The 19,316-nt window shown below is 40.0% G+C and overlaps 1 protein-coding gene across 1 annotated transcript in view; it reads right to left on the bottom strand.

The window, feature by feature from the left end:
* Positions 1-19,316, bottom strand: part of GNS (glucosamine (N-acetyl)-6-sulfatase) — a 55,685-nt gene that overhangs the window by 25,596 nt on the left and 10,773 nt on the right. Inside the window, exons 4-10 of the mRNA XM_058742134.1 lie at positions 17,814-17,879; positions 17,262-17,360; positions 15,437-15,604; positions 13,503-13,585; positions 12,142-12,260; positions 10,140-10,243; positions 3,375-3,476 (exon numbers count right to left, since the gene is read on the bottom strand). Of these exons, the coding sequence (XP_058598117.1) occupies positions 3,375-3,476; positions 10,140-10,243; positions 12,142-12,260; positions 13,503-13,585; positions 15,437-15,604; positions 17,262-17,360; positions 17,814-17,879 (741 nt within the window). The remainder of the gene's footprint in view (positions 1-3,374; positions 3,477-10,139; positions 10,244-12,141; positions 12,261-13,502; positions 13,586-15,436; positions 15,605-17,261; positions 17,361-17,813; positions 17,880-19,316) is intronic.

Below are 19,316 nucleotides of genomic sequence, written 5' to 3'. Positions count from 1 at the left end.
TGATAAGTGTTAACTTTTTATGATAGATTTGTGTATATTTTATGGCAGTAAGTAATAAAATAGTATCTACATATAAATTATACATGTGTGACATATTTAACCTTTTCTTATTTTTTCAATACTTTTAGGCTACGTAGTTCATTTGCTAGTTTTTAAAAACTGTCACAAATCTCCAAAATATTTTCCAATGTTTACTGGATAAAACCTGCATGTAAGTGGACCCACGCAATTCACACTCATTCAAGGGTCAACTGCATAGTAATTTCATCCCCATAGTGAAATGGTTTTTTTCCTAACTAGAAAGGAGACAGATAGTATAAAGTTTGTATGGAGAACATTAAAAGATGTAAATTTTCCTTTTACTGATCTATAGATTCAGCATATCAACCAAAAATCCAATATGAATTTTTTCAGTTAATCTGAAAAGTGGTCTTTAAAGTTTGTATGAGAGGTGGCTAAGATCCTCACAAGGACAATGACAGAGGTGTGCCTTTACAGATTTAATTACACAGCTTTATAACAAGACAAAAATGATACTGGTACAAGGAAAGACACATGTGTGGAACAGAAAAAACAACGGAGTATTTATAGAGAAAAAAATGAAACTGAATTCCTCATACCATGCCAGAAAAACCAATTCTAGATACACCAAAGACTTCCGTGTAAGAGGGAGAAGTATGAAACTATTCTAAGAAAACCTAGGAGAATTGTTTCTGATCTCGAGGTTCAGAAGCCTTTTTATAAACAAGATACAAAGAACACCAACGATAAAAGAGAGGATTTATACATTTAACTCCTGTGTTCTCATATCTTAATGTAGAGCAAGGACAAGTCACAAACAGGGAGGACATCACGGGCAAAAAGATGCACTTCACAAGGGAAGCAACATAAAAAGCATAAATGAAAAAGGATTCACTGATCAAAAACTCAATTAAAAAATGGGCAAAAGATCTGAACAGACGTTTCTCCAAAGAAGACACAGATGTCCAATAAACACATGCCAAGATGGTCAACATCATCAGTCGTTAGGGAAGCGCACATCAAAACCACAAGGAGATACCATTTCACACCCACTACGATGTAATAAAAAGATAACAGCAAGTGTTGGCAAGGATATAGCAAATTTTGAAACCTTATACACCGTTGGTGCAGTTGCTTAAGAAATAGTCTGGCAGTTCCTCAATAAGTTAAACATAAGTCACCATACGAAAGAGCAATTCTACTCCCAGGGGTATACTGGGAATACTGCGCTATTCACAGTAGCCAATAAGGGAAAACAACCTATCAATTGAGGAATGGATTAACAAATGTGACATATCCATACAATGGAATATTATTTGGTAATAAAAAGGAATGAAATACCGATACATGCTACGACATGATTTCTGAAAACATTATACTCAGGAAAAGAAACGAGTCACAGGGGCCACATATGATTCTATTTATGCAAAATGGCCACAACTGACAAATCTATAGCAATAGAAAGTAGATCAGTGCTTGCCTGGTGCTGGGAGAGGGAGCGAAGGTGGGGGGAGACTGCTAATATATCTGGGGTTTCTTTTTGGGAAGGTGAGAATGTTCTAAATTTAGATTATGGTACGGCTGTACAACTCTGAATATACCAAAAATTACTGAACTGTCAACTTCAGTAAACTGTACAAATTAAGTCAAGTAAGCTGTTAAAATGATTCATCTCATTAATAAATAAAGAAATGCACACACAGTAGTAGGACCAAATAAAGTTTTGGTCTTTTTAAACCACTAGATTGGCAAAAATTAAGCTGACAGTTTCATATAGAACAAAGGGAAATCGCATACGTTGCTGCTGGGAAGGTAAATTGATGACCTCTATAAAAATAACTTGGTAATATCTGTAGAAGAGAACAATGTGCAGTTCCCATACCTTGGTATATACACACATGTTCACTGGAAGAAATATATAAAAATGCTCTAACAGCACTGTTCCTAAAACAAAACTAGCATAACAGAAAGGTTTATCCACTGACAAAACAGGTAATTAAGTTGTGATGCATTCATACAATGGAAATTAGGCATCTGTGAACAACACGTATCAGTTTGGAAACAATGCTGAGTTGAAAAAAGTCCCAGACTACGTTCAGTAGGGTATAATTTTTAGAGTGCAAAACAATATCAAAAGTAAGGTATTTCGTTTAGGAATATGTACATCATTACTAAAAAATTAAAATCCAGAGAATGGTAACCATGAAATTCAGGAAAAGGATCACTCCCACGGGGCATACAAAGGTAGGTAGGCAGGATGGGGAGAGGCATACGGGGGGGGATGCACCAGCACTGGGAATACATGCCTTCTTAAACGAGGTGATGAGTTCACGGGGATTTCTTCTATCTCGTAACTTATGTGAGTGACAGGAGTCCTCTCGTATGAAGCATATACTACCTAATAATATGTCGTAATAGGTTCAGACCAGTAAGAGTCACCTATAATGAGTCACCGTAAACCGCAGCACATTTTAATACTGATCCTCCCAACTTAATATTGATCCTTCCACAGATCCTTAGCTCTGTGCAGTGCCCGACACACAGGAGGTGCTCAAATATTCTTGAGTTAAGTGTGTTTCCTTTAGAATAAATTCCCAGATGGAATTGCTTAATGTATTTCTTTTCCTTAAGATTTTATTTTCAAGTAATCTCTGTACACAACGTGGGGCTCGAACTCACAACCCCAAGATCAAGAGTCGCACACTCCACTGACTGAGCCAGCCAGGAGCCTCTTAATGTGTATATTCTGAAGTGAAAGGTCTTGTTAAAGACCTTTAGCCTCCTGACAGCTCATACTGATCACACTTCTGTGAACACAGTGTGAGTAGTTTTTATTTTCTCAGACTTCTGAAAATACTGGGTATAAATCTTTGTAATCTTTGCCAGTACTGTAGGCAATAAAGGCCTCCTTCGGTTAAGCATTTCTTGGATGAGCACTGGAGCAATGTTTTTGCATTTACTGTGGCCATTTCTCATTTCTCCATGAGTTGTTAAGTTACTTCTTTTGCCCACTTTTCTACTGGGATATTAATCTCTGCTTTCTAAGAACTCATCTATTAGGACCAAGTACCCTTTTTCATGTATGTTGCAACTATTTTCTCAGTTTGTCACCTGTCTTCACTTTGTTTATGACGGTTTCTTTTTGGGGCAGTGGGGAGGGAAGGGAGGATACAGAACTCTTTATATGTGGTCCAGTCTTTTAGAAAACTCTTTCCCACCATAGAGAAGAGAAAAATTCTATTTTGTTCCCCAAATTTAATAGTTTAAGATTTAAATCTTTAAGTCTAAATTTATACACCCTGGAATTTATTTCAGAGTCTTGGCTCAGGCCTGATTGAAGGCTTTATACTCACCAAAATGGGCAATAAAGACATCCCATCCATCTGTGTCTTATTTGGGTTATATCCAGCAATGTCCAAAATAGTAGGACCCAAATCAATGTTGGCAACGAGCATCTATGAGAATGAGGAAAAAAGAAGCAATCTAGAACACAGTTTGTCTGAGTTTTCTTTTTTACCTGTAATATAGCTGTTCCCCACTCCATCCAGAAGACAAACAGCATTTACTATTATTATTTTTGTATAGCCTAGACTTACTGAGGTCTACTGACTCATTGATTCAAACATAACTACAATAATTAAAAAACAACAACAACACATAAAGGTTTAATAAGACTTGTAATATAAGCCCCTGGGAAGTTATGTATTTATTCAACCTATACTGTTATTGATCAAAACATTTTTCAAAACTTCTTTGGGACTGCCCGAAGTCTGATGAATTATGAGAAAATGTTGGGCTAATTAATTTATACAAAGTGTTTACAACTTGATTATTTCTATAGTTCACTAAATTTGATTTCAAATGAACTCCTGACATTTTTAAAAGTCTCAAATGTTAAATGCTTTTTAAATTTATTTTTTTATTTAAAAAAAATATTTTTTTTCAACGTTTTTAATTTATTTTTGGGACAGAGAGAGACAGAGCATGAACGGGGGAGGGGCAGAGAGAGAGGGAGACACAGAATCGGAAACAGGCTCCAGGCTCCGAGCCATCAGCCCAGAGCCTGACGCGGGGCTTGAACTCACGGACCGCGAGATCGTGACCTGGCTGAAGTCGGACGCTTAACCGACTGCGCCACCCAGGCGCCCCAATTTATTTTTTTATTTTTAGAAAAACAGAGCACGCACGAGTGGGGAAGAGGGGCGGAAGGGGAGGGGGAGGAGGAGAGGGAGCAGGAATGGGGGTCCTGAGCCTGACATGGGACTCAATCTCACGACCCTGGGATCCTGACCTGAACCAAAATCAAGAGTTGGGACACTCAACCGACTGGGCCAACCAGGTGTCCCAAAAGTTAAATAGTTTTTACCAAGGAGGATATTAGTCCTTTTCATAGTTTCTCAAAGTGATTAACACATACTAAAAAATGTTTGCAATAGGCTGGAGACCACAGAAAACTTATTCCAACAGTGCACTGATAAAAGGTTCCTTAAAGAGCACAGAACTTAAATGTGCTACATAAACATTCTAGACATTAAAGTTATTGTCCTGCATTTATACCTTGCCTTATTCCTTTAGTTTATTAGACTATTTTCTTTCTGTACACAAATCCTCATTAGGACCTAAACCAGAAGAGTCTAATACAATGGGACCACATATGCAATTTAAAATTGTCTAGTGACCACATTAAAGTGAAAAAAAAAAAAAGGGGAAATTCATTGTATATATTTTATTTAACTTGACATTAACAGGTACGTGTGGCTGGTGGCTACTGTAGGGGACAGTGTAGGCCTATTCAGGACCTAAGCATACACCTGAAGTCACTTCAGTCACAGGCTAGGAAAACCTTTGAGAATGGTGAAGACAATCCACCATGGAAACTAGGGGCACTAATGTTTACCGAGCACCTATTCTGTGCCAGTATTTACCGTTTATCCTCAATTAATCCTCACCACAACTGTAGGATGCAGTATATTTCCCCCATTTTACAGATGAGAAAATGAAAGGGAAGTAACTGAAACAAAGCCAACAGCTCGTAACTGGAAAAGCTACCATTTACTCAAAGGAAATTAAGTCTTCAACATTGTTGAGAAAACTTAGAGTGTCTTAGGAAAGGCCAAACGGGGACTCCTAACAAGTCAGGAACTTTTAATTTAAAAACAAAACCAAAAGTACAGACATGAAAGGCAAGAAAGCATCTTCAGGGCAATATCCAGGGGCCAGCTGTCCTGTGGCTATGATGGCTCTTGTAGGGCAGACCAAAATGCTTATCTTGGCTGTGAATCATTTAGTGTAATGCTGCAGCTGTCAGAAATTACCATTCAGTGGCAAGCCACTCACGGGAAAGGCAATCCGTATGTTACTGGGGGAAAAAACCCACAAAAATGACGTCTCTAGAGATTATACAAGACCCAGTGTAAGAAATATCTTGCCTAATTCCAAGACTCCCAGACAGACTGAACCGCTCTGAACACAGTCAAGAAGACTGGGTATGAATACAGAAAAGATCGTGGCAGGAAAGAGCAGCACATATGTTACCTTCGGAATCAGATCAAGGCAACAAGACCCTGACACGTGACTAAAAGATCTTCAGTCATGTCTAAAACATAAATGACGTAAAGCCAATTCCACAGGTATTAGTAATAGGACCAAGGCAGTTTCATAAGAAAACAAAAAAAAAAAAGTAAACACCACAATAATAAAGCCTGTAGAGATATAAAATAGTGACTGCCTGGGGGTGCCTGGGTGGCTTAGTCGGTTGGGAGTCCGACTTCGGCTGAGGTCATCATCTTGCTGTCTGTTGAGTTCCAGCCCCACGTCAGGCTCTGTGCTGACAGCTCAGAGCCTGGAGCCTGCTTCAGATTCTGTATCTCCCTCTGCCTGTGCCCCTCCCCATTCGTGCTCTGTCTCTAAGAAATAAACAAACATTAAACAAAAAAATTTTTTTAAATGGTGACTGCCTGTTTCACCAGCAATTGCCTCAAGAACCATCAGCTGTATGAACCGGGGGTGGGGGGCCTCTCTCGAGTGAGTCTGCTCTACGGGGAGACAGGTCTTTTAGGTTTCAGTACAAATCAAGAGTCCCTAAGATTCGGCCCAAGTGCCATAAACACCATCCCAGGACTCTCCGTTCCTAGCTATCTACAATAATCACATTTTTCATAAAAATAATGGACAAATTCTATTACCTTCTAGACTTTTATTTGACTAAAAGGTGAAGAGTCTCAAAATTAGCATACTATGTCAGGAGATGGTAGACTTTTAGTGGAAATGGGAGGAGTAAAGAATTCAACAGAATTACACCTAGCTCTGGTTTTTACAAATAAAAATTAGAATGGACACTATGGACCCATGATCATAACGACTTCTAGAAACATTAGCATTCAAGTTCCTAAAATGGTACTGCTTTTATAAGTATAAAGATTCATTTATGGATTGAAACCAAAAAAGCACACTGACAAGACCAAAAGTAAATTATTTCATAAATCACAGCCTCACTGTTTGGTAATGTTCTTAGGTTTGAAGTATACAGACATTCTGATCAAGTAAAAGCTCTGAGAAAATTCTGGGGCATGAAATCAAGGGATATCATGCCTTGCAGCTGCTTATTTTTTTTAGCTCTAAAAAAATGACAGTGCTACAGAATTACTGAAAAAAAATAAATAAATAAGAGGGTTCTCGGGAGGATACATCGGATTTCCAAACAGACATTTAAGCCCTGAGAATCAAGAATTCATGTAGAGTTATCAAGGGAAGACTCAAAGCATGCCAGAGAACACCCCAAATCCATGTGGAGAAAAGCAGTGGAACCATGTAAGAGAGCAGAGAACTCTCCCCATCTTGGGCTGCTTCATCTGGGTTGGCGCCTCAACCCCAGCTTCCCTACAAGTGTGAAGCCAGGGTGTCACTAACTTACACCTGAGAATCTTTCACTTACCATCTTCCCGACTTCACGTAGGGAAACAAGGCTTATTCTGTCCAGTCTTAAAGCCATTATGTTGTCTTCTTGACTCCCAGTTCAGTTCTATTTCCCCTGGATCATGCTGGTCATTTTTTTCCTGCTAACCTTTTTCTTGCTTAAAACCCTTTTGAAGAATTTCTACCACCAAATCTAAAGCTAGATTAACTTCCATCCAGGGGAGAAAACCTCAATAAGCCAGTCTTTGGCATTCACACATACCACCTGCTTCTGATCTCCCAACAGCTAAGCCCCACTGGTCAAACGTGCCTGCCCTGTTTTGGCCATCAGCTTCTGGAGGCTCAGTTTATTATGCCCAACTCAAAACCCTGTGCCACTCACACGGGACAACTGGCACTGAGACAACTATGTTGTCAACACATGATGAACTACCCACCATCTCTGACATTCTTTGTGCACGGTGGAAGCTGAGCATTTCACACGTCTCCAACTACATCTGTCAGCACAGCAATGCAAGACACACACACACACACACACACACACACACACACACACGGATTTTAACCACACACTTAATTTTCAGTCCTGGTTCTGCCACTTACTATGTGACCTTGGTAATTAATTAACCATTCAAGCAACAAGGATGTCCCCCAGTGTGTGTAAGGGCTGGGTAGTCTAAGCTTAGACAGTGCTTCTCTTCTAGGAACTCCCCAGATAAAAGACAAACTCAGTAGGGTGTGGTAAGTGTGAGGCCAGCTAAGAACATGGGAAGAACACCTACCCCAAGTGGGGGCAGGGGTCTGTAGAGACTTTCCAGACAGGAGTCCAAAACCGAAGCTCTAAAGGACAATTAGTGAGGTGGAAGGGGCTCAAGAGGGGCATTCCAAACAGAAGGAGCAATCAGCCATACAAAGGTGAGGAGGGCAGAGAGATGGTTCACTTAGGAAGTGAAAATAATTCAGTACAACTGCCACATTCTGTCCCCTGAACAAGCCAAGCTCATTCTCATATCTGTGCCTTCGCACTTATTGTTCTGCTCAGAATGACCTCCCACAAATCTCTGCAGGACTATATCCTTCTCAACATTCAGGTCTCTGCTCAAATGCGTCGGAGGCTCTCACTAACAAGTGTAGCTAAAGTATCTGGTTCTCCTGCACACAGGGACTTAAGAACTGATCTTCCCTGTCTGCTCAGTACTGTGTATCCAAGGCTGCTGGCACAAGAAGATACTTAAATATTTTCTGAGCTATACTGTAATGGTTAAGTACAGACTCTGGAGCCAGACTGTGATACTTTTTAGCTACATTTTCTTGGGCAAACCATTTAACTTTGTACCTCAATTTCCTCATCTGTAAAAGGGGGATAGCTATCTATTTCTCATAAGGCCGTGAAAGTTAAATGAGTCGGTACAGCTAATACACTTAGAATAAGAGCTGTCACATATGAAGCATTCAACAAATCATACTTATTATTGAAATGGTTTTCTAAGAACCAAGTTTCATTTAGACTGCTTAGAGAAGGTGAACTTTTCTCATTGCCACTGTTAACTTGAAGACAAAAGGAATGGTTTGTTCAATGGGCAGCTGGCTGTTACATTTCACTTTGTTCTCATTCAGCCTCCTTCCGCACACTGGTTAGAAGTGGCCCCAGTAGCCCTGCTCCTTACAAATGTACACAGCTGCAGACACGTCCCTGAATCAACTCCCAACATCGAGATCAATAAAATGCTTTTTAAGATTTAATGGTCCTCCAAACTCGCCTCTCTCCTTTGAAAAAAGGCCCATGTATAGGGAACTGAATTTGTACTGGGAAGTAACTGGCTTTGGGATTATAGGTCTTAGGAGAAAAAGAAAACTCCCAAGGAAATTATGAAGGCCATTTTACCTTTCTGAAAGAATTTCAACAGAATTCCATCTGAGCATTACAAAAGGAAATAAGTGAATTACAGACATTTAAACAAAGTAAACATTAAACCTCCAAATTAAAGTATCTAGTATACCCAGAAAGTCTGGCCCACTTTCCAAATTTAGCTTAAACGATGTATTTGCTCATTTCCTTTTGCCTCACAGAGCTGTTATCAGGAAACAAAAGACATAACTGGTAGAGCTTATCAATTCTTATCTCCCAAGCGTTAGACCAAAGTGTTTTGAATCAGGGTGCCTACAAAGTGTTTTGGATCTAGGAACAAAGTGCCTCAGTATGAGGTACCAAGTTTGGAAAAAGACAATGAAACCAAATGGAAATGGCAACGAAAGAAAGTGGTACATTATGACAGTTCTAGGAGAATCAGTAAAGCAGAAACACATTAGCAAGGAAAAGTCCCACAGAGAGAGGAACGAAATCCTCACAAGACAGGCTTTCTAGAATGTTCTACTCAAAGTGAGGACAGATCAGCAGCAGACATTGGCTGGGAAGTCTGAAATGCAGAGTCAGAACCTGCATTTTAACAAGGTCCCCAGGGGAAATCTGCCTGAGGAGTTCTGATCTACAGGGTAGTAGGCCTCAAACCGGGCTGCCTCTCGGAATCATCTGTGAACTGAAGAAAAAAAAACAGAGGTTGGGTCTCTATTCCATCCAAGTGAGTCCATTAGAACCATTGTGGATGTTGAACCTTTCACAATTTCAGAGAGTGATTTTGAGGAGCACTGCACGGGAGAGTCACTGTTCTAGGACAAGGTAGAGATTTACAGTCTTGCAGGGGTGCCTGGGTGGCTCAGTCGGTTAAACATGTGACTTCAGCTCAGGTCATGATTTCACGGTTCATGAGTTTGAGCCCTGCATCAGGCTCTGTGCTGACAGCTTGGAGCCTGGAGCCTGCTTTGGATTCTGTGTCTCTCTCTCTCTGCCCCTCCCCTGCTCTCTCTCTCTCTCTCTCTCTCTCTCAAAAATAAACAAACATTAAAAAAAAAGATTTACTTCTTGAAGGACAAATAAAAGTTATTTATCCTGATATGATATGATATGATATGATATGATATGATATGATATGGGGGTGGGGGGAATACAGTTAATGGAAGGTGGCCAGAAAATAAAAAAGGAAATCACTATTTCCAAGGCTTATAAATACACTTAAAAGATCTTAAGCCAATCAGACATCCTCCTCATAGCGGGAGAAATCTCATTAGGCTCTTCTCCAGAGAAATAACCTTCTTTTCTTAGGCAAGTGCTACCTGTAAACACCACCATTTTTTCAGGCACCTACCTTGCTTGTCTGATTTGGTTTGATCCCAGGTCCTCGAACCAACAGTGGAACTTTGATGTCAAACTCATACAGCTGTCTTTTGTCTATTGGCAAAGAAAACTGTCCTGAAAACAAAATACATGGGGTAAAGATGGAGCCAGGATAGATGTGTCACTGATTCATTTAATTGATAGTAAGAATGAAAACAACTTTGTCCTACTATTTATGGCACTTTAATGGAAAGTTTACAATCGCTCAGGTCTCTTATTACTACAAGGCAGGAAATGAGTTCATCTTTAAACAAATGTCTCAGGGGACTCGTTGGTCTAACACAGGACATATTCAGCAAAAAGAATGACTGGAAAGTACTGTAACAAATATAATTTATGTATGTTACTCAACCTGACCACAGCTGAATGAGGTTACTCTAAAAACTGTAAATAAAGGAACAAAAACGTTTATTCGGCCTTTCCTGAATCAATGAATTTCAAGATACCAAACAGCTGATATGAGGAAGTTCTTCTCTAAGGAATTCCAATTAATAAATGCAAAAAGGACAGAGTTAGGAAGTCAACACTTTGCAATTTTTGAGAGAATGGATTAAAGCAACAATCATCGATGGAAGCTTCGATCACAAAAGGTTCATAAGAGAGGCTCAGGCTGATACCACATGAGCCATCAATTAGGAGCCTTGCTAAAGTGGGCCAAGCAGACACCCTCATGAAGTGATGCAACAGGAAGTACGTGTCAGTGTCACCAAAGAAAGCATTCTCACTGGAAACGTGAATTTCTATTAAGATGGCAGATCTAACTACCCATCTATGGAAAACGCTGACTAAAGATAAACAAGCATCACAAGACCGCAATCAGCCAAATCTAGAATGCGAGATGTTAAAGAACAAAAAACATTTTTCCCCAATGAATTTAGTGGCAATGACAACCTTAGGGCACACAAAAAATACAGGTAGCATGTGGACTTTGTCTAGATCCCAATACATAACGGACCAGTCAGATACACAATCAATTATTGATGTACGGAATCACAATGTCTGAAGTTTTTCCAAAGCCTTCCAAGCTAAAAAAAGAAAAACAAGGGGAAGTTAAGAAGAATTTAAAAAACTGGTCACATGTAGCTAAAAATTGAAGCTGGATAATGAGGGTTATTTTACTACTCTCTACTTTGAGTGCTTCAAAATATTCACAACAAAACATTAAATGCCTAGGGGCACCTGGGTGGCTCAGTCAGTTAAGCATTCAACTCTTGATCTCAGCTCAGGTCATGATCTCACGGTTCGTGGAATCAAGCCCAAGTAAGGGCTCTGTGCTGACAGCGAGGAGCATTCTCGGGATTCTCTCCGCCCCCCGCACCCTTCCTGCTTTCTCTCTCTCTCTCTCTCTCTCTCTCAAAATAAATAAACTTAAAAAAAAAATTAAATGCCTAATCAATCTGCTACTATGCAAGCAAGTCTCAGGTTAGCAGTTTGAAGTTTGTGAAATTTATACGTAGGGAAAGAGGCCATTGGTTTCTAAGAACATCCAAGTGGAGAAAAGGAAAGTCACAGATCTAGGGCTGACTTATATACACTTCTGAAAAGACAAGACATAAAACAAAACCACACACACACAAAATCAGTAAAACTTCTTTCACAATTTCACAAGACAACCTTATCTTGGTCTTTCCTTGTAAAATTTCTTACGCCTGTATTCTCTAAGGTCTACTTGCCCTTTAAATCTAGTTCTGTTTCCTACCTCTTTCATAAAGCCTGCCTCTAACCCAGCAAGCTCACTCTCCTTTCCCAACTCCTAGAACATCACGTAATTTAGCATATGAAATGGCAAATAATGAAACCTGGTCTTTCCATGCTAATGAGAAGAGCCTCTAAGCAGAGGAGTCCTGAGGACAACACCCTCCAGGCTTGGGCACCCCTATAACAGACCAGAGCTGCCTGCCAGTGCTGCTGACTGGGTGAAAGAGGAAAGGCACCTCATCAAGGTCACAGGAATACCCCAGCCTGCCCCTTACCTGTGTGATAGCCATTGTCTGAGGTATAAAAGATGTATGTGTTGTTAAGTTCCCCATTGAACTCCAATCTCTTGACTAGTTTCTCCACAAGGTCATCAACTGACAATAAAGTCTGCCACCTGGATGTAAACAGAAGGTGACAATGGGACTTCAGAAACAATGACTGAGGGAATGCTATTTTGCCAAAAGAGCGGGAGCAAAGTCGAAAACAAAACAATACAAAGCCCCCAAACCACACCCCTAAAAAGCTCAAATCCCAAACTTCCTTTCCTCAAACCCCTCACTGGAAAAAACCAGATAATTTTCTAATTTCTAATTAGAAAATTCCAGAAGGGAAAAAAAAAATTCCAGAATGTAATTAGTTCATTACAAATTTAATGATTTCTAGAGAAATAAATGGAGCTTTTAATAACCAGTTAGCTTTATCATCACTGGTTATGACAGCAGAAGCAACTGGAAGAGAAAACTGTCAATTCAGCACTGATGAATACAGATTAATTCAGACAGACCTAGGCTACAACAAAGTTTAAGGGTCTAAACTAGGGGTTGGCAAACCATGGTGATGGGCCACAGTTTGCCCACTGTTTTTGTTTGCTTTTAAATTGTGGTAAAAAATACACGACACAAAATTTACCATCTTGACAAATTTTAAGGATACAATTAGTAGTATTAAGTATATTCACCCAGTGAAACAGATCTTCAGAACCTTTTCATCTTCTAAATCTGAAACTCTGTATCCATTAAACAACAAATTGTTTTTATATAAAGTTTTATTAGAACACAGTCATGCTCATTAATTCACATATTGCCTAGCTGGGCTCCAACAGCAAAGCTGGGCAACTGTGATAAAAACTGTATGGCCTGCCAGGCTACAATATTCACTATCTGGCTCTTCATAGAAAAAGTCTGTTATTCCCTGGTATAATCCAAATACATCTTAAGAGAGTATAATTGATTTTTAAGAATTGACGTAATGCAATTCCTTGAAATTCCAAATAGCAAAGAAAATACTTTGCTCTAGTCTAAGCCTTTGGGTCTTATACCAATATTGGGCCTGATTCTCACAAAGTGACCTTTTCTTCAAACAAATGTATTTTTTTTTTTTTTTTAACCAAATGGCTCCAGTTTGCAATTATGTTAGTCCTGGGGTCCAAAGACCATCTCCTATACACCTGAATGTAAAGGAATCTCAGTCCGCTTCTAGGGCAGCGGACCCCCAACCAAAGTTTCTCCCATCAACCAGATAAAGTCTACCTTCTGACTTTATCTCAAAGATAACCATGTTGTGCAGTCCCCTGTTCATGGGCTGGTTTGCAAAGGTCCTCAAAGACCATCCAGACTGATAAAGTAGCAGCTCTTACCTTTTCCTAAAGGCACTATCTAAAAACTGTATTGAAGAGTTAGTCATTGGGGTCTTGGCTTGCCTAATTAACCAGTGCTTGTTCTAAAATTTAAAAGAAAAAAAAAAACGTTAATACCAAGTTACTACAATCAAATAAACTACCAGAGTTGATAATGAAAAGGACCGTTTTATACTTCAGCAAAGAGGAACACTTAAGCAACTTCAGACTTCCTCTCCCCTGCCCCATGTGTTTGTAAAAACATGTCCTATAGATTATCACTTGTTCTTTAGCTTCTTCCTACTACCTCCCTAATGGGAGAAGGCCTGGACTCCTTGTTAGCAGCATTAAAACAGATTTGGTAAAAAGTACTGAGAAACTACCGGCTAAAAGGAGACTGAATTTGTAACTTTAAGTCTATGCTCTGGGTCTACTGCCCAAACTCCAAAAGGGTAAATATTAACTTTACCTTCCATTAAGTTTTGTCCTCATAAGCCATCATTCTATCACCCTCTATTTTCCTACCCAAGATGACCATCCTAGAGCCTTGGGAAAAATCTCATCATTGCAATTTCCTAAAACTTCAAACTCGAATCTAGAGGGTTCTTCTCATTTAAACAAAACACTCACAGTTCTAAAAAACAAAAACATTCCCATACATCATTAATTCTCTCCTCCCTCTTCATAAAGTCCCAAGCCACCATCTCCCAAACTACCATCTTTAAAAGGTTCTTAGTTAACGTGTTTGAGAAATGCTATACAGCGTATCGTCCTGCTGGGAATTCATGTTAGAACAGGAATATCTCTGAGAAATCCTATAAGAGTGACCTATTTAAAATTCCTCAACTTACTTGCTCATGGGAACTTCTATTAACTGCTTTTGAAACAGTCTGAGAATGACTCTCTAGTTCAAAACTCTGTTCTCTCAGCTTTAAAAATCATACTTAAGCATTTGCCTACAATGTGCCAGGCAACATGCTACTCATTTCTAGGTTCTTTAATCCATATAGCAGCTGCATGAGGAATGAGCATCTCCCACTTTAGACAGAAAAGCAGAAGTGAAGCATCTTGCTCATGTTCAGGTCACTTAGCTAGAAAACGGTAATGCTGAGTCTACTCTAAGACTCATTCTGTCTACCGGTTCACAAACAATGAAGATTTCTGGGTAACACACAGGAGGCAGTTGAGCACTTCTGTCTCTGAATCAGTGAACTGCCTATCCCCTGTGCCAAGGAAAGTATAAGTATCCTGCATGTAAGGCAAATATTTAGGTTGTGGTCCTTAATTATATTCCCTGCTCTGGCTCATTTCTCCATTTAACTTCCCCTTCCAATCATTCTGCACTAAGTCACCCCCTCCTTCCCATGCCTCAGGCCTAGTGAGGGCCACCCATAGGAGGCTGCTGCAGGCCTAGCTCAGCCCCAAGAGATGTGCCTCAGACACTGAGGAGAACCAGCACAGAAATCATCAGGAGAGTGGGTGCCCAGGTGGCTCAGTCGGTTAAGTGTCTGACTTTGGCTCAGGTCATGATCTCACAGTTGGGGAGTTCGGGCCCCGCATCGGGCTCTGTACTGACAGCCCGGAGCCTGGAGCCTGCTTCATATTCTGTGTCTCCCTCCCTCTCTCTGCTCCCCCACTGCTCATGCTCTATCTCTGTCTCTCAAAAATAAATATTAAAAAAAAAAAAAAAAAATTAAAAAAAAATTATCAAGAGAGCCTGTAGTCAGGGAAGATGGCATTTCTTTAATATTCCCTGTGCACGCTCCAGCTGCTAACTGCATATGCGGCAGGAAGCTTATCCGTACTTCAGAAGTAAGTTTACACTATCTATTGTACTTGAGACAGGTACAATTACCTTTAAAAGACCTGGAAGGAAAACTGACTACTGGCTCAATGGCTCTCTGACAAGTTACTTATATCGAGTATGGTTTAATTCAAGGATTGGGGGAAGCTACCGTTCCATGGATGTTGAAGTTCTTATTTCTTGGTGCAAAGACGTTCTGGAAGGTCTTCTGGTACTGAGGCGCGGCTGTCCAAGGCGAGTGTGGTGCTGGTGTGGAGATCATCATGAAGAATGGTTCAGAGTTGGATTTGTAGTCCAGGAAGCCCAAAGAGATATTAGCCTGAGATACATAAAATCCATCATCATCGACCCTATCCAACAGTTGAGGACCTGAGAGATGCTTGTTCTCAGGTAAACAGGAGGTATACGGTCATATTCACTTTTAAGCAATCTTAAGAATTTTAACAATCTTAATCGAAACATAACCTATGTCACAGTTACTTACAAGTGTGTTGTTAGAACAAATATTTGGGTTTCAGGCAATACTTATTCAAAAAATGTAAAGATATACCATCCTAAGAAAGGAATGAAGATCCTAATGATTTTACATGATCTAAAGATTGTTATGCCTCCCATAAGAAAAGAAATAGTACTTTGGCCATTCAAGTATTAGCTTATATTAAAACAGCTTAGAGTGTTCCTTTGATACCTTGAAGAATGTAAAAAGAGTCAACCTAATTCACAACACTGGGACAGGTGGATCAAGTTACCTTAATCTTATAAAAAACACACAGAGCGTAGATACGGTAAGTTATGCCAGTGAAAGCAGCTAAGCTGTGTGAATAACATTAAATCCAAATACAAACACCAGGTTTTTAATTTATGTTGACTTATATTTTTCATTTGCTTATCTGGAGATACATCACGAAACTGAAAACATCTCACATACATGTTATGCTTTTAATTGTTCTAGCTGAGGGGTGCCTGGCTTAGTCGGTTAGGCATCCAACTCTGGACTTCAGCTCAGGTCACGATCTCACGGTTTGTGAGTTTGAGCCCCGCATTGAGCTCTGCACTGACAGCACAGACCTTGCTTGCGATTCTCTCTCTCCTTCTCACTCTGCTCCTCCCCTGCTCACTCGCTCCCTCTCTCAAAATAAGTAAATAAACTTAAAAAAAAAAATTGTTCTAGTTGTTATATTTTCATTTATCCCCATCACTAAAGTCAAAGGATACTTGACTGCATCGATTTCCTTTTACCATCCCACCCACCTGCTTGAGCCCTCTCAGAAGCCTGTGGTTTCTCCAACATGCCAAGCATACTCCTGCCTTAGGGCCCTCACACTTGTTGTTCCCTCTGTCTGCGGCAACCTCTCTCCTGATCTGCACAGCTCAATCTCACCTCTGTCAGTGTTATCTAAGTAACCCCCATACCCTGCCTTATTTCTCTAACCGATCACCAAGAGGGACTCTGCTTCATCTACTGAACACATGTTATGCTGGGGTCTCAAATATTTGCTGAATGAATACTCTATGGAGGGGTGTCATTAGAAACACCTTAGATAGGAAAGGAAAGTCCTAAATTCACCCAGTTTCAGTAATTTTGATATATAAATACACAATGCCTTAAGAACTCCCAATCCCTATCTCCCCACCCTCATGGTGAAGCTGCCATCTCACAGCTGGTGAATGAAACGGGGGTCAAGAGTAAAAACCTCTAAAATAAAACCTCTTCAAAGTAATCTCTATAGTCTTAGAGATTAGCCTTTGGAAAAGGGATTTGTTGCTGGAATTTCAAGAACATTAGCTTTGAGCCTGGCTTATATGCAAAGAAAAATACCCTCAGGAGTTTTTAATCAGTTGGAAATATTCCTTGCCAGTTAAAAGAAGTTATTATTCATTCACATACTCAATATGACCAAACCCAAAGGTTTCCTAGGCAGAGCCTTCACTCATTTGTAAAACAAACCTGCAAGGACAGAGCTTCAGTAACTCACCAGAACATCTGTCAGGTAGTCCACACTGTAGTTTTCACCATGCTTTCGTGCCTTCCCATTGATAGAGAGGGTATAATTATAGTATTTAGAATTCTTTTCCTATTAAGACAGGAAAGTAGAAGTTGTTATGAGGTCAGCACCCCAAACAAAAGTCAAAATCGTGCTGGGTTAACCTATACTGTTTAATTAGTGATAGGACATCAAAAAAAAAAAGGCAATTAAGTCAATACTGAATCGGATTTTACATTATCTCAATACTGAATCGGATTCTTTGAAGTTTTATGAACTACTAACATAGTTTCAATAACATGTCCTAGTTTAAAATGCCACAAGTAGGTCAGGTAGAACAGCAAAACATAGTTAAACTCTGTGTGATGCAGGAAAAATATCCTGCAGGGAGTGACTTGTAAATCAACAGACTTTGTTTTAAGGAGATAAAATAGCTACTCATAAACACAAAGCAATTTATGTGAAAAATCAGAACTAGAGAGTAAATATATTTCATATCTGTAGGGCCGCATGTAATTGCCAATGACTCCAGTCATCACTCACCAAGGCGTACCAGTAACTCCAGCCCAGAGGAACATGCTCTAGTCCACCTGCATCTGGGGCTCCATACTGAAAAGCAAGACAAATGGGGCATCAGAAATCCTTAGACATGACCAGATCAGAAAGAAAGGAAACTTTTAGAATCTTTTTACTCTATTTTAATTTTTTTAAAGATGGGCACATTTAATTTTATTAATTTTTTTTAACATTTATTTATTTACTAGAGACAGAGCAAGCAAGCAAGCATGCACCAGTGGGAGAGGGACACAGAGAAAGAGGAAGACACAGAATCCAAAACAGGCTCCAGGCTCCGTGCTGTCAGTGCAGAGCCTGATACGGGGCTTGAATTCACGAACTGTGAGGTCATGACATGAGCCAAAGTCAGCCGCTTAACTGAGCCACCCAGGCGCCCCTAGAAATCTTTTTAGATCAGTGCCTGAAACATGATAGATGTGGGGTGCCTGGGTGGCTCAGTCAGTTAAGCATCCAACTTCAGCTCAGGTCATGATCTCACGGTTTGGGAGTTCGAGCCCCACATCAGGCTCAGGCTCTGTGCTCAGAGCCCGGAGCCTGTTTCAGATTCCATGTCTCCCTCTCTCTGCTGCTCCCCTGCCCGACTGTATCTCTCAAAAATGAATAAATATAAAAACTGAAACATGGTAGATGCTCAATTTTCCCAAACACATAAACCAGTCAAAAAGTAAAGAATATAATCCTAGGAATTTCTGAAGAAGGAGTTTGCAAACTAATGGCCACTAGGTCAAATCTAACCTGCCAACTGTTTTATATGATCAGCAAGCTGGGAGTTTTTTTCCAACCATTAAAAAATGCAAAAACAGGGGCACCTGAGTGGCTCAGCACGTTAAGTGTCCGACTTTGGCTTGGGTCACGATCTCATCGTTCATGAGTTCAAGCCCCATGCCAGGCTCCATGCTGACAGCTTGGAGCCTGATTTGGATTCTGTCTTCCTCTCTCTCTGCTCTGTCTCAAATATAAATAAACATTTAGAAAAAAAAAAAAAAAAAAACCTTTAAAATACAAAAACAGGGGCGCCTGGGTGGCTCAGTCGATTGAATGTCCGACTTCGGCTCAGGTCATGGTCTCGCGGTCTGTGAGTTCGAGCCCCACGTCGGGCTCTGTGGTGACAGCTCAGAGCCTGGAGCCTGTTTCAGATTCTGTCTCCCTCTCTCTCTGCCCCTCCCCCACTCATACTCTGTCAAAAATAAACATTAAAAAAATACAAAAACAATAGAGGGGTATTTTGTGACATGTGACAGTTACATGAAATTGAAATGTCAGTGATAATGAACTTTTATTGGAACACAGCTGCACTGTTGATTTTTATAATGTGTATGGTTGCTTTCATGCTACAACAGCAGAGTCAAATACAGAAGTCCCCCCTTACACTATGTCACAATGCCTACGTCATTCACCTCTTTTCATCTCATCACGTAGTATTTCATCATCTCACATCATCCCAGAAGATTAAGTACAGTGCAATAAGAT

Source organism: Neofelis nebulosa, chromosome 8 (genome assembly GCF_028018385.1).
Source record: "Neofelis nebulosa isolate mNeoNeb1 chromosome 8, mNeoNeb1.pri, whole genome shotgun sequence".
In the NCBI taxonomy this organism is placed as follows: Eukaryota; Metazoa; Chordata; class Mammalia; order Carnivora; family Felidae; genus Neofelis; species Neofelis nebulosa.
This window is presented reverse-complemented; position numbering and strand designations above follow the sequence as displayed.